The sequence below is a fragment of the Miniopterus schreibersii genome (assembly GCF_964146895.1).
Source record: "Miniopterus schreibersii genome assembly, chromosome: 1".
NCBI lineage: Eukaryota > Metazoa > Chordata > Mammalia > Chiroptera > Miniopteridae > Miniopterus > Miniopterus schreibersii.
The window spans coordinates 146,266,755-146,281,086 of NC_138101.1; the positions used below are offsets into that span (position 1 = coordinate 146,266,755).

Sequence of the window (14,332 nt, forward strand, 5' to 3'; positions counted from 1 at the left end):
CTTTCCAGAGCCTAACTGACCTCTCCCCCACACCCACTTGTGCAGTCAGTGACCTCATATTCTCAACTCCCAAACACATCATTTGACCCTGCAGTCTAGTTCACTTCCCAAGAAGAGTTAGTCACAAAGGGTGGGGCCAGTAGATGGTCCTGGTGTATGCCCAGTCTGAAGATAATTTTACTTTCTCTGCAAGTCCTTGACTTTCATCCCAGCAACGAGTGGGAATGTGGGCAAGGTTAGATAGAGCAGCCAGATAGCATGAATAAATGCCTCCATCTAGAACCTGGCTGGCGTGTGGAGTCAGGACTGAGTCAGGCAGGCCAAGTGCCACCTGAGGCTACTCAAGATTGTGATGGCACGTCCCTCTCTCCAACTGGAATGCACTTGGCATTGTCTGGCATCTGGGCAAGAGTGATCATGGAGTCTTTAAGAGACTCTCACTCAGGCCCTAGCAGGGCAGAGAGGGGAGAGTTGAGTAGAGAGTGTTACAGATAATCATTACAGTCATGGTAACAATATCCTCTAGCCTAACACGGAGAGATGAATTAGGATGGGGCAGATAAATATTTTAAGTGGTCTTTAGAAGGAATAAGGAAGGCACTGATGGGCCAGATTTGGGCCACTTGTTTTTTCTCTTCCAGTGTTTTAAATTCTCCCTCTCCCTTCCTCTTTCTCTAAAATCAATAAAAACATGTACAATAAATTAATAAATTCCTACTCTTTAAAGTTCACCAAATGTGAGCCTGTGAAACCCTGAGCTTTCTCCTCCCACATTCCCCCGACCCTAATAAAAACAACCCCAGGCCCTCCTCTCTCTACCCATGACCTCACCGGGTGGCCCCAAGTGTGCCATGTAATTTCCAGGGCCTGTAAGTACTGACCGTTGTTTCTTTCAAAGTTTCCTGATAGTTATTGCTGAGGGCATCTTACAATCACAGTAAGAACCACGAGAGCTGGTCCAGCCACAACAGTGATTATCAATAGGCTGAGATCAGCACACAACACATACATTTTCTCATCTGTATAATTTCCTGGGCCAGTATCATTATCTGACTTTCTAATACCCACACAGACAATTTAATAGATGAGGAAACAGACTCCAAGAAGGTAAGGGATTTTTCTCTGTAGCTACATAGAGGTAAAATTGACACTAGAATCCAGGTGTCTTAGCTCCTGATCCAGTGCCCTTTCAGTTCTGGCAGAGATTCCTTCAATACAGAAGGTTGGGAGCCAAAGGTGTTTGGCTGGTCAGAAGAGGTAGGGTAAGACCAGCAAGGAGGGGGCCCGGGGCAGGTATGTGGAGATGGCCTGAAACTCCCTGCCACAGGTTTTGTTGGCTGGAGAACTCCATGACTCAGCAATTTCACTCTTAGATATAGACCCAAGAGGAATGAGTGCATCATTTTCACCAAAAGACAGGTACAAGAATGTACATAGCAACTTTATTCTTAATTTTAAAGAACGAAAAACCACCCAGATGTCCAGCAACAGAAGAATGGATAAACAAACTGTGGTATATCTCTAGAATGGAATACAACTAGGCGGTAAAAATGAACAAACTATGGATACATACAATGACATGGGTGAATCACAAAGACACTGTGTTGTGTGAAATGAGCCAGTCTCAAAAGAGTACATTCAGTATGAGCAAAACTAACCTGGAGAAATCACAGCAGTGATTGCTTCTAGGGGCTGAGGGAGACTGACTGGAAGGGGGACTTACGAGGGAAGTTTCTGGGATGATGTCAATGTGGTAACACATATACATGGTAACTTTGAGATTTATACACTTTGCTGAATGCAAATTATACTTATATTTAAAAAAATTTGAAGCTCGGCTTTTTAGGAAAGAGCCAGTTGAAGAAGGGAAAGGAAGGGTCTTAAAGAGCCAGAATTGTAGGTGACATCCCAGGTTGACTACTGTGTTAGGTGACCAACTGTCCTGATTTGCCTGGGAGTAAGGGGTTTCCTAAGACAAGAGACTTTCGGTGCTAAAACTGGGAGAGTCCTGGGTAAACCAAGACCGCTGGTCATCCAGCTGCTGTGGAAGTGGGGAACTGAGAAGAAGTTTTGGACGTTTGGCCCACAACCTGAACTCTCTTGGTCTCAGAGTCCCAGGTCAGGACAGTGGCCACTGCTAGCTGACACCGGGGACATCAGGTTGAGGAGGCATCTTTGCTCCCAGGAGACACTCTAGGAACAGCTTCCTGACCCTCTGTGGGGGGAGGGAAAAGGCCTCCGAGCTTGAGTCGAGGCACTTGCGCTGACCAGGCTCTAAGCTTCACAGCTGCACTGGGCTCTCAGGAGATTCTCACTCAGCCCCATTTTCACGCCCTCATTCCTCAAATGCCTTGGCCAAGAAAATACCGAAGCAATACATTGCTTCTGTGGAAGATAACCAAGCTTGGGAACCTAGCAGAGGCAAATGCTATTGCATCTCTTCACCTCCACGGCTGTCGCAAGGCAGGGGCTCTCCCCTCCCCACTTGGTCTGCCACAGCCTGTGGTGACGTGAGCTGGGTCTCCTCTAACTTCTTTTTTAAAAAACAAACTCAAACTCAGGTCACAAAAATAGTAAATAGTAAAGCAGACAAGTTTGAATCTAGGTGTATCTTGATTCTACAGATGATTTTTTAAAAAAATATGCTTCTATTAATTTTTAGAGAGAGAGGAAAGGAGAAGGGGAGAGAGAGAGAACCATCCATGGGCTGCCTCCTGCACACCCCGTACTGGGGATGGAGCCTGCAACCCAGGCACGTGCCCTGACCGGAATCCAACCAGCAACCTTTCGGTGTTCAGGATGACGCTCAGCCAATGGAGCCACACAGGCCAGGACTCCTCTGCCTTCTCAGACCATGGGACATGGGGGTAATGAGGGAGAGGCTCTTCCAGCTCTCTAACTGAGGCCAGAGGTGAATTCTGACAAAGAAACTGCCAACAGGGCTGGTCCACAGGGGGGAAGCAGGCACCAGGGTGGGCGGGCTCAGAAGTTCTCATAGTGGTGCATGAAGAGGGCCTGGTCCTGCCTGTTGATGAGCTGACAGGCCTTCTCTACATTCTTGGTCATTCCTGGAGGGCCACAGCTGAATACTCCAAACTTTCGTACCTGTCAAGTGTGTGTGGGGAGAGCGGTTGCAGAGAAGAGGCCTGCAGACTTGAGAGGCTCTCTTCTCAAGCCTGGCTGGAATGACCAGGGCATCAATCCCAGACCCCAAGGAGGAGACTTGAGCTGGGGGTGGGAAAGTGGATAGGGGTTGAAGCCTTCCTCCAACACTTGACCTTATCCTGGGGCCAGGTCTGGGGGGCTGGTTCTCCACTCAAGACAGAGCCACAGGGTGCTTGCAGGCCAGAGTCCTGGTGGGGAAGGCCAGAGTCCCAAGATGGGTGGGGGGTGGGACTAACCTTTGGGTGAACCTCCTGCAGGGAGTTGAAGAAGGGCTCGAAAGGGGGGCGACCAAAGTGGGTGACAGAGCGCAGGCCTGTGAACAGACTCCTGTTCAGCACCTTCTGGAAGTGCCGCTCGCAGATGTACTGGTGGAGAAACAAATGGAGGAGGAAGGTCAGAGCCAGCCAGAGCCAGGGTCGGCTCCTAGCCCAGACGGTGACCCACCCACCCTGCCTGGCCGGCCCTGGTGTACCAGCATGGTGGTCCTGAGGTCGAACTTCTCAGCCAGCTGGGTGATGTAGATGTGCACGGACACCAGGTCCTGGTGGTCATTCTCCTCCACCTCCCGGATTATGTCAGCCAGCCACTCGAACTGCCGCTGGGTCCGTGTCACCCAGATGAAGTAGATCTGGGGACAGAGCTGAGCTCAGGACCCAGCTCAAGGTTCCTCCACTCCAGATGCCTTCACTTGAGAGGCTGGGGAGCTAGACCACCCACAGACACTGAACCTCTGTCAGGACCCACAAGCTTGATCCAAGGCTCCTGACAGGTCCCAGCAGAGGTCTTTCTGGCTACACTTCTAACCCTCCTTCAAAACATTTGGCATCTGGGAAAGTGGGTATAAGTCGCCTTGGCAGACTTAGTGCCTATGAGCCAGGGGCTTTTTCTAACAGAATTCTGTTGTGATGTGGGAACACAATTAGTCCATCTATTCCCATTCCTTTGAGGAATGGGAGAGACACGCACCTTTTTACAGAGCATTTGGCTGCCCAAGGATGACTTGAAGACCAGGTCTTTGAGGATAGAAGCAAAGGGGGTGACCCCAATGCCTCCTCCCACCAGCACTGACACCTCAAACTTATGCCACTCCTGGTGGCCCTCTCCAAATGGTCCATCGAGGTACAGCTGCCAACAGAAGGGGGGATAGATGAGACTGGCCCTGCCCCAGCTCTGAAGCTAGAAATGGGGGGTGGACAAGAAGAAGGAGACAGGTACACCCTAGCCTCTTCCAAGTCGCCAGGCCCCCTCCCAGCCTGGCCTTGAGGTGTCTGGTGCTTCTAGTTTCAGAGTGGGGTAGGGTAGAGAAACTTCTGCTAATGCCAGAGCCCCAAAAGTGGTTCCCAATGATGGGCACCTTCGGGTATTTGGCACAGCTGTCAGCTGGGGGTGAGTAGATCTCCCTGAGGCGAATGGTCCAGGGCCCGGCCGCCCGGATGTGCAGACTGAGAGTGTCCTCATGGGGCGCGGAAGTCAGTGTGAAGGGGTGGTACTCGTTGGTGCCCAGAGCCAGGCAGGCGATCCGCACCCACTGTCCTGACTTGTACTCAAAGCCTTGGGGTCGCTGGAACTGCAGGTGAGTTACTCCTGGGGGTCACGGACAGAGAAAGGCAGGGATCAGAAGGCTTGCTTCTGTTACCTGAAGACTGGCAGGTACCCTGCCTTTTCCACACGCCTGAGGCACAGGGAACAGTCACATGGTCTGAAGAAGTTGGGCTCCTGGGGCCGGGAGTTGGAGGACTCCTTCCCCTGTTTCCTGGGTAACCTGAGAGCTAGACTTTTCTGCTCTCCTGTTCTAGCCTCTCTCCTCTCCGCTCTCTTCCCACAAAGGGTCCAAGTCCCATACCACTGTCCTAGATACAAACTTACAGGGTCAAGGAACCTCGGGTTCCCCAGAGACCATCTCAGCTCTTACCAAACCTCCACTCATAGCCATATCTGCACACCTCCTGCACTAACATTTATGTTTTTCTTTGAATTGACTTACTTTTTCAGTTTGATCTACCTTAACAAGAAGCTTTAGATCACTAAAGTAGGTGGGAAACCAGTATCATGTGCTCTAAATAGAAGGCATCATGTTTTATCAAATTTTTTCTGGATACTCTTTGGGGCCTGACTACAGATGAGTTTCAGGCCTGTTCTCTCTGTTGAAAAAGGAAATTTGCAAGTATTAGAGAGTGCAAAAGCCATATGACACTATGCTGAGACTTTGTCCTTAAGTAATCTTGATTGAAATAAAGTGGAAATGAGGTTAATATTCTTACTATGTGAGTTTTAAAGGTTGGATGGTTCCTGGACACCTAAAATCATCTATCACCTTCTACAGTGATGCAAATGCCCACTTTAGCAAGCAAGCACTGGCTCTCAACAACCCTCTCGCAATCAGGCCATTGGCCTGTCTCTGAAAGGGGGTTGTTCTGCAAAATGGGGAAGAAGAGGGATATATGGTTCTCTACCCTGCCCCCAGGCCACCCATGTGGGGGTCTGTCTTGTCCTTAAACCCTTTAGTCTGCACTTTCAGCTGTATCTTCTCATAGTTACTTCTCACTGTCTACAAGTCCTCCTGGGGCTGTATTTGTATCAGGAAAGCTGCAGGGGTTCCAGAGAGGCTGTTGGGAGCCAAGACGGGGGTCAGGAGGCCAGGGACGCTGTCTCCCCATGGCCCCTGAGTTGACTTCCAGTGCTCCCCAGCCAGGGTCAGGCCAGGCCTGGTACCTGAGGGCAGCAGCTCCGCCTTCACCACGCTGATCTCCACCTTCTTCCGGCTCAGGCTCACCAGCTTGTCCCCGCCATAGATTAGTGCCGGGACCAGGAAGTAGATGTGGAAACGGGGCAGCTGGATCAGGCCGAAGCTGCCGTGGATGATGATCTGGAGACATGGCCAGTTAGTCTAGCTCGGGCCCAGTCGGGCCCCCTCCCTGCCCGCCCCTGGCCCAGACGTTTTCTGCCAGGGCTCCGGGCCTGAGCTGGGGAATGGGGATGGCATCAGCTTCAGAGACTGGGGTCTCAGACCTCAAGGTCTCAGTTTGAGATCTTGTGTCCAGTGCAGCCTGCTCATCCCTGCCCCATGGCCCTGCCCGCCCGGAGAAGCCCTCACCAGGATGTAGAGCAGGATGTAGAGGTGGTGGGTCAGCCAGAAGCCCCGGAAGCTGCGGCGCCGGAAGTGGTGGGAGGCAAAGACGTACATGATGGCCAGGACCAGGAGCAGAAGCACCCCTGTCATACCTGGGGGCACGGCATGCAGGGAGAGCGAAGCGTGTCAGGACCTCGGCCTGGACTAAGAATACAACAGAACATTCCCCCCATTCCGCCCTCCTTCCCTGGCTGCCCTCACCCCCCCCCCCCCCGGCCCCCAGGACAGCCTGCCGGAGAGGGCTGAGGCTGGGGCTTGTCCCGGAGGCTAGAAATCCCTTCCTATGACCATTATGCACAAGTGTGTATTCACGAGAAGATGACGACAAAAGTGGAAGTCCTCAGACACTACCCTCAGACCCCTCGCACGGCCCTGCTCCCTACCTGGGACTGTCTGAAAGAACCACCAGTAGAACTTCTGGGGAAACTGCGACCTGTGGGGCAAAAGCACATGGAGCCTCTGGCTGGGGCAGGAGGGGCTCCACCACTGTCACAACGTGATTCTGTTCCTGCCAGCTCTGGTGGGTGAGCTCACTGGGCCTCCACCCAGATGGCCCGCCATCCTCCCAAGGAACATGACACCCAGCCTCCCACAGTTCTAGTCTCTGTTCTCTCAGGAATTCCTCCTCCTGTGTTGTCCTGAACCCTCCTACTGTGGCTGATCTTTGCTTCCTTCAGTGCTTGGTTCATGTTCTATAAACTCCATGTGGGCAGGGATATGTTTTGCTCAGTGCCCTATCCCTATGCTCAAACAGTACGCAACACATAGTAAGTGCCCAGTAAGTATTTGCTGAGTGATTGCATGTATCTTGGCATCCCTACTCTCTGGCTCTTGGATGGACACATAAAATGTGCTCCATAAGTGTTTGCCCAGTGAATGGATAATAGGCTGACATGTGTGTCAGGTACATGTGGGAAAGAGTCTCCAACTTCATCTCCCAAGCTCCTTTCCTGACCAGTCATGGCCAGTTTCCTTCCTGAGGGTGAGGAAGACACCTCTCAGCTTCCCCAAGGAGGCTGGCATCTCACCCTCACTCAGTGAGGGAGAGTGTCTAGGACCATCTATTTCTTTTCTGTTATATCCTTAGACCTGCCCAGGTGTCCCTAGGGGGACCCTCCCCAGAACTGACCCATCATTCACAAAGACGCTGGGGAAGATGCAGGCCAGCAGGCTGAGGGGACTGACTGAGAAGATGTAGACATTGACCGCGTGGCCAGCACTGTGCAGAACTGAAAGAGGCAGACCGTTAGAGATGCCACCACCCGGGGCCCACCCTATGTCCAACCCCAATGGAGAGAGGAAAAGGGGGAATGATGGAAGTAAAAGTAGCTCAGTCACCTCATTATGTTTCCCACAGCTAGTCCCAGGGGGCTGCAGAAATGAGGAGATCCCCCGGGAGCCACATACTAGCCAGGATAACAGCAGCCATGGCGATCCAGCGATGGAAGTCCACGGCCGCGTCGAAGGGCACGTAGCGGTTGAGGAAGGTCTCCCGCAGGAAGGTGATGAGGTTGCGGCACATGGTGAGCAGGATGTAGGAGAACATGAAGGAGATGCTGGCGGCCGTGCCCCGCGACAGGATGATGCCCACATAGGTGGTCTGGGCAATGCCCGAGGATGGCGAGGCAAAGGCATAGACTGGGGACAGAGTAGGACTGTGAGGAGCGGAACACAACCAGAGGGCTTCCCTTTGCCCTTCCCACTGCCCCAAACCCAGAGCTCGTACAGTAAGCACGCTCTGCAAACAGGCCTGCACAGATGGCCGAGAAGACCGCGATGCACACGATGTGGCGCCGGTAGTTCTCCACGAAGCGCTTGTACTGCCGCAGCTTCTGCGCCAGGAGGCCCCGACGCATCTTCTCCTGCAGCGCCTCCGTGTACAGCCGGGGAGGGGTCACCACTACCCTGCAGCCGTGGGAGGCAAGGTGGCTGTAAGCTCAAGGCACCCTAGCCTCCTCTAAATGCCACCCTGTGAAGGAGACCTGATGACTTCCTGGGGGTCAGGACGGGCCACAACAGAGAAAGGAAAAAGCATTTGGGGGACAGACTCTCAATCTCCCAAAACTTTACCTTTCATCTTTATTTGTTTCATCCACCCATCCTCTGCCTCCCCACTACTCTACTTCCCCTTCCTCCTGTCTATTCTGTCCTTCCTTCTCCCTGCTCCCTGAATAGGCCCCACTGCTGTGCCCATAGCGGGCAGGAGCCAGGAGACTTAGGGTGGCATCGGAGTGCCATACTCTAGCTCAAAGATTAGGATGTTGATCACTTGACTCTACAACCGCCAGTCATGTTAGGTACAAGTGGAATGAGACTCGGGATGGTCTCTTGTGTGTCAAGGTGGTGTGGGCAGGGCCCAGAGACCCTGAGATCTCTCCCCACGTACCCTGGGTCCAGGGGTCTAGGAAACACTCACTTTTTGCCAAACCTCTTCTTCAGCACAGGGCCTCCCAGTTCTGGGGCTTCTAAGGCAGGAACCCCCACCCCTTGGGAGGAGCTGAAAAAGGAAAATGGGGCTAGTTCTTCCCCTTGTCCTTGCAGCCAGGAGAAGAACTGCCAGGTCAGAGCTTGAGGGGTGGGGGGGATGGGATAGGGAAGGGGTGAATCCTACGAGCTGTCCCTGCCCACACAGCCTGCCCATAAAGCTGGTCAGAGAGGAGCAGGCAGACGCAAGGCAGAACGAATAATATGATCTGGTCATCTGTTTTGTAGGGTGGCTCTTGGTTCCGTCCTGGAGTGGCAGGGAGAGAGCCAGGCTCCTGAACAGCATGGGGCGTGGGAGGCAGCTGGAATTCGGGCTAGGACTGGCCACCCACTAAGTGCAACTTTCAGAGGTCAGTGTCTGACCCCAGGGTCTGATTCAGCCAGCCCTACTTTTTCATTCCTTTGCAGCAGACCTGGCCAAAGGGATTTCCCAATGCTTCTTTCCTTCTCACCGTTCCCCAGGAGTCCGAGCAATGAATGAGACTCGACAGTTGATTTGTGGTTTAAAGATGTCTTCAACACCTGGAGAGGAGAACAAAAGACTGGACAGGCTTCCCCATGAGGGCAACAGCGTGGGGTGGGGGATTGGAGACTGCCTGCCCCCCCGCAGCCCTCTGGGAAGGCTGCCGTGGCACTTGCCGGTGACTTTGTCATGTCCTCATCTCCTGCTTCAGCTTTGTTTCCCTCACTCCCCACACCGAGTGCCCACTGCACAGGGCAGCAACTGCCAGACACTGCGGTAATCCTGTGCAGTGTAGAAAAAGGAACCCACTCCAGGTAGACGCCTGCCTGGGCCTGCAGATACTTTGTGTAAAGAAAGTAGTGTAATCTTTTCCTCTTAACCTGCACCTGACACTAAGCTGGGTGGGGTGGCCACGGGCTCAAAAGGCAGAACAAAACTGAAAATGACCTTGACCGATTAAAGATAGCAACCTTCAAACAGGGGGACATCTACAGCTGGGTTGAGTGTCCCCTTAGTGTGGGGACGTGTCCAGGTATGCCATGGTCTTCTCGCATGACAGGGTCTCTGCCCACTCTCTTGTGTTGATGTCTCCCACACCATTGCTGGGCTCCCCTTTCACAGCCCAGTGGATGTATAGACAGTGGGGAGGTGGGAGTAGTCTTTTCCTCTGGCCAGGAACAACACAGAGCAATGCACATGGCTTGGTGAGGAGAATGTAAGCTGGATTTCCCCTCACTCTAAAACCCTTAGTGGACATTTTTGTGCAGCATGCAAATTGCACAGCTGTGTGTGACGCCCTTGATTACACATGCCTGGCTCCGTGCTATGTGCCAAGAATTAAGACAGAAATGAGATCTGGGTCTTATCCACCAGGAACTCTCATTTCGAGGGAACACCCTTCCTTGACTCTGACCATTCCTTACATACTCACACACCTCCACCTTTGATGCAGAGCTGCGTGCGACGAAGCTCACTGTCATGGTCCCTCAACATAAAGTGGAAGTCCTCCCATGTCAGCTCCTCCTTGTTCTGGAAGCCTGACTCCCGGAACATGGACTCCACCACCTCGGCCAACTGGGCCTTGGACAGGCAGTTGTTGGAGATCTCGATGAAGGACCTGAGGGAGGACCAGAGACAGAGCAGCCTGTCACCCGGTGAGGTCAGGCTCAGGCAGGTGCAGAGTGGGCAGGCCCTGGATGATCTAATGCTCTTACCAGTGACCCGGGAAATAACACTGAGAAGGTGTTCATCCAGCCTGCACCTGACACTAAGCTGGGTGGGGTGGCCACGGGCTTAAAAGGGAGAACAAAACTGAAAATGACCTTGACCTATTAAAGATAGCAACCCTCAAACAGCGGGACATCTACAGCTGGGATGAGTGTCCCCTTAGTGTGGGGACGTGTCCAGGTATGCCATGGTCTTCTCGCATGACAGGGTCTCTGCCCACTCTCTTGTGTTGATGTCTCCCACACCATTGCTGGGCTCCCTTTCACAGCCCAGTGGCTGTACAGACAGCTGGGGGGGGGGGGATGTAGCTGCAATGCCTTGTGCCAAAACCCCAGGGCACCGGCAAGAGTGTTTCCACACCCAATCTGATAGCACTCGTAGTGGAGCAGCAGTGGCCAGACTCTTTTCTTAGGCTGTGCTTTGGGATGAAACAAACTAACTATGCAAGTTTGTGTGAGTCCAGAAGAAAAGGAGCTTTTCCCACACGGCACAGAAAGGACTGCCATCATATTAAAAAAGTACATCAGCCCTAGCCAGGTTAGCTCAGTGGTTAGAGCATCGGCCTGTGCACGGAAGGGTTGTAGGCTCAATCCCTGGCTCTGGTCAGGGTGAGTGCATGAGGCAACCGATCGATGTCTCTCTCTCTCTCTCTCACATCAATGTTTCTCTCTCTCTCTCTCTCCCTTCCACTCTCTCTGAAAAACAATGGAAAAAATATCCTCAGGTGAGGATATTTAAAAAATGTCAACACATATTTTGAAATATCAATATTTTTAAAAAAACAACACATCATCCACTGAGACTGAGGAAGCCACTCACTGAGTATTGGATCAGAAGGTAGAAGCTCGTGCCTTGGATACAGGGACCCTCTCGTAAATTCCCTAGGCCCTGATGGGCCTGCAACAGCACACCCAGTGAGATGCAGACTACAGTCAGCTCACTTCACCCTACCTCTTCTAGAAGCCCATGTTCAGTTGTGGTATGTGGATTGTAAGAGGGATGTGGCAGTCAAGGGGAATGCAGAAGTCAATGGAGAGGCTTAAAGGAGCAGAAGAGTTGAAAGGATCTGGGCTGCGTAGGCATTCTATTCACTCGTTTGTTTATTTACCTCGTCTTAGTTAACTATGTGTTGAATGCCTGTTATGTGCCGGTCACAGCGTGGGGGAGGTGCCTTCCGCAGGAAACAGAGAAGATGTGAACCCTGTCTTTATGGAGCTGAAGGGGCCTGTGTGGCTTGAGGATCACTGTCTTCAGAAATAAGAAGTCTCAAAGCTGAGACTGTCATTATCAGGACACTACAACCTGAAATGGCTTATGCAGCAGTAAGAGAGAAGGGTTGGAAAATAGAGGAAAACTTTCCGTGTTTCTCCTGCCTATCACCGTGATTAATATTGGAAGAGTGACCAAGGCCATTGGTCCTCCATCCGTCCAGGATTTCACTGTGTAGAGCAGTGTTAGGCATGCTGTAGACGTCACAAAAATCCAAAGGCATCTGGAAGGGGTTAGTGGACTTTTGTTAGTGGTCATATTGGTGTTGGTTGTGGTTTTGTTGTTGTTTTAATTAGGGAGGGGGGGATTTTCTGGCTGGTATTGACCCTCCTGGAGACAGGGGCCTGGCCAGGTAAACGTTTGAAGCTGGCTGCTGTGAGAGGCTAGGATGCACTGAGGGTCATCTCTCAGTGCAGACTGCCTCCTCACCTACCCTCCTCTGACCTGACTTGTTTTCCTGTTAAAAACATCAGAAAGTCTCAGGACTGGAAGGGCCCAGCTCCTACCGCATCATGGTGAAGAATTCCTCCTTGGAGAGAAAGCCATTTCCATCAAGGTCGTACATATTGAACATCAAGCGGGACTTGTCCTCTGGGGAGCCTGGGAAGAGAAAGGGGAATTCAGGTCACCTCTCTACTGAAAGACCCCTGGCTCCTGGGATGGCCCACCATCTCCCTACCTTTCATAAAGACCACAAGGATGTCCAGGAACTCCCGGAAGGACAGGTAGCCATTGCCATCTTTGTCAGCCAGAGAGAACATGTACTCCACAAACATGTCCTGGGGCTTGAGGCCAAGGGACTCAGCAAACTCAGCCCTACTCAGCTCACACGTCAGGGCCTCTCGCACCTTCTGTGATGAGTCCAGGGGCATGGCTCCTGCATCTGCCTGGTTGATGTCCAGCACCTGCACCCGGGCAGCAGTAGAAGGAGGGAGAAAAGAAAGTGAGGCCTGGCTGGACCCAGTAAAGTGACCCTTGACATCTCTCCAAAGTCCAACTCAGAAAAGGTAAGCCCCAGGGTCTACTCCTGGTCCTCAGATATACTTCTGATTTGGACCTCTGCTCTCTTAGAGGGGGTGACTTGAATCTCTAGCATTCAGCCCATTTTCTCCCTGGACCCAAGATTCAGGAACTTTATACAGTGGGAACAGTGCTGGGGGCAGAGGGTGGGAGCGGGAGGAGCAAAGTTTGGGAATGTTAAGTGAGAGAGCCTATACTGGGGACAGAGGTGTAGTAGACAGGGGTGGACAGGCAGGAAGAGGCTAGGGGTATGTTCTCTTTCCAATTCAGACAGGCTGCCATGTGCCTGATGTGGTCTCTGCACATTATGCAAAGATTTTAAAAGTCATATACATGCAACAACCATTTGTTAAATGCCTACAATGTCCAGTTAAGTCCTCACTTAATGCTGTCAATAGGTTCTGTGACTTTCAGCAAAATGAGGTATAATGAAACCAGTTTTACCATATGCTCGCTGATATAAGCTTGAGTTAAGTTCTATGTCATCTCATCGATGTTATGTTATTAGAAGACCTGCTGTAGCAAGCATTTGGACTAAACACTACATAGAACAGTGATGAGGGAGCTAAAATCCAGAGCAAGATGATGCAATTTGCCTAAGGTCACACAGATAGTGAGTGGCAGACTAGGATTCAAACAAGGCTGTCTCCAGCCCACAGAGCAGAAGCTTAGTTCACCCCACAAAGCGTCCTGTCAAGCCAAGGTTCCCTCCAGCTCCTGGGTTGGTTCTATCTTCAAAAAGCACAGCCATGGCACCTGGGCAAAAAGGTGCCTGAAGAAGATCTCCAGGATGCGTCCCCGCTGCTGCTTGGTCACAGCCTTCCTGAACAGCTCATTCTCGCCCATCTCAGCTGTGGGGAGGCTGAGATTCCAGCGCACACAGAAGTCTCGCAGCTGCTGCACAAAGGTGTTTCGCTCCTCCTCAGAGTTAAACAGCAGCACCTGGGTGGGAGGAAGGCTGAGCCAATGCTCAGAGCTCAAGCTTCTGATTCGGCCTCCCTCAAAGGCCCTTAGGTTGGGGGAAGGAGAAAAAAGCTGCCCCTATCTGTCCAGGTTGGGGACAGCTGAGTGGCCCAAGAGGGTCAGAAGGAGGGTCAGGTTGAGTCTGGGGACCTCTGAAAGGAGTGCCTCTCCCAGCATCAGCCTTCACAGGTGAGCTCTGTAGCTAAGAGGAGGGGGACCTGAGAGGACTCGCTGTGAGAGGGGAGGCAGGATGGGCCATACCAGGTCATACTCCTTGGGGATCTTGAGCAGCAGGGTGCGACGTCTGCGGTTGCTGGACAGAATGAGGTTGACCTGCTGCAGGGGCTGCAGCTGGATGGTGCGGAGCACAGAGAGATGCCCATCCAGAATCTGGAGACACCTGTCTGGCAGCAGCTGAATGGTGATGGGGTAGCTCCCCTCTCTAGGGCCTGGCCACTCCATTGCTGTGGAGGAGATGATTGGGCAGCGCAGTTCAGCAGAGGTCCTCAGGCCCCTGCCCTCAGGCCCATTCCGTTCTACTGGTCTGAGCAGGCATCCCCAAGCCAGGCTTTCTCCCCACATCTGGAGCCCGGTTCTTTCTTCCAGGGCCC

At 52.3% G+C, this 14,332-nt stretch overlaps 1 protein-coding gene across 1 annotated transcript in view; it reads right to left on the reverse strand.

Moving 5' to 3' along the window:
- Positions 1-1,408: 1,408 nt before the first annotated feature.
- The window catches only part of LOC308557598 (dual oxidase 2), a 34,956-nt gene continuing 22,032 nt past the window's right edge, over positions 1,409-14,332 (reverse strand). Inside the window, exons 17-34 of the mRNA XM_081138182.1 lie at positions 13,983-14,185; positions 13,515-13,700; positions 12,418-12,643; positions 12,245-12,338; positions 10,178-10,359; positions 9,232-9,301; positions 8,712-8,792; positions 8,022-8,200; positions 7,703-7,933; positions 7,425-7,524; positions 6,679-6,728; positions 6,260-6,387; positions 5,878-6,031; positions 4,520-4,749; positions 4,132-4,290; positions 3,638-3,793; positions 3,402-3,530; positions 1,409-3,105 (exon numbers count right to left, since the gene is read on the reverse strand). Of these exons, the coding sequence (XP_080994308.1) occupies positions 2,983-3,105; positions 3,402-3,530; positions 3,638-3,793; positions 4,132-4,290; positions 4,520-4,749; positions 5,878-6,031; positions 6,260-6,387; positions 6,679-6,728; positions 7,425-7,524; positions 7,703-7,933; positions 8,022-8,200; positions 8,712-8,792; positions 9,232-9,301; positions 10,178-10,359; positions 12,245-12,338; positions 12,418-12,643; positions 13,515-13,700; positions 13,983-14,185 (2,681 nt within the window). The 3' untranslated portion in view covers positions 1,409-2,982. The remainder of the gene's footprint in view (positions 3,106-3,401; positions 3,531-3,637; positions 3,794-4,131; positions 4,291-4,519; positions 4,750-5,877; positions 6,032-6,259; positions 6,388-6,678; positions 6,729-7,424; positions 7,525-7,702; positions 7,934-8,021; positions 8,201-8,711; positions 8,793-9,231; positions 9,302-10,177; positions 10,360-12,244; positions 12,339-12,417; positions 12,644-13,514; positions 13,701-13,982; positions 14,186-14,332) is intronic.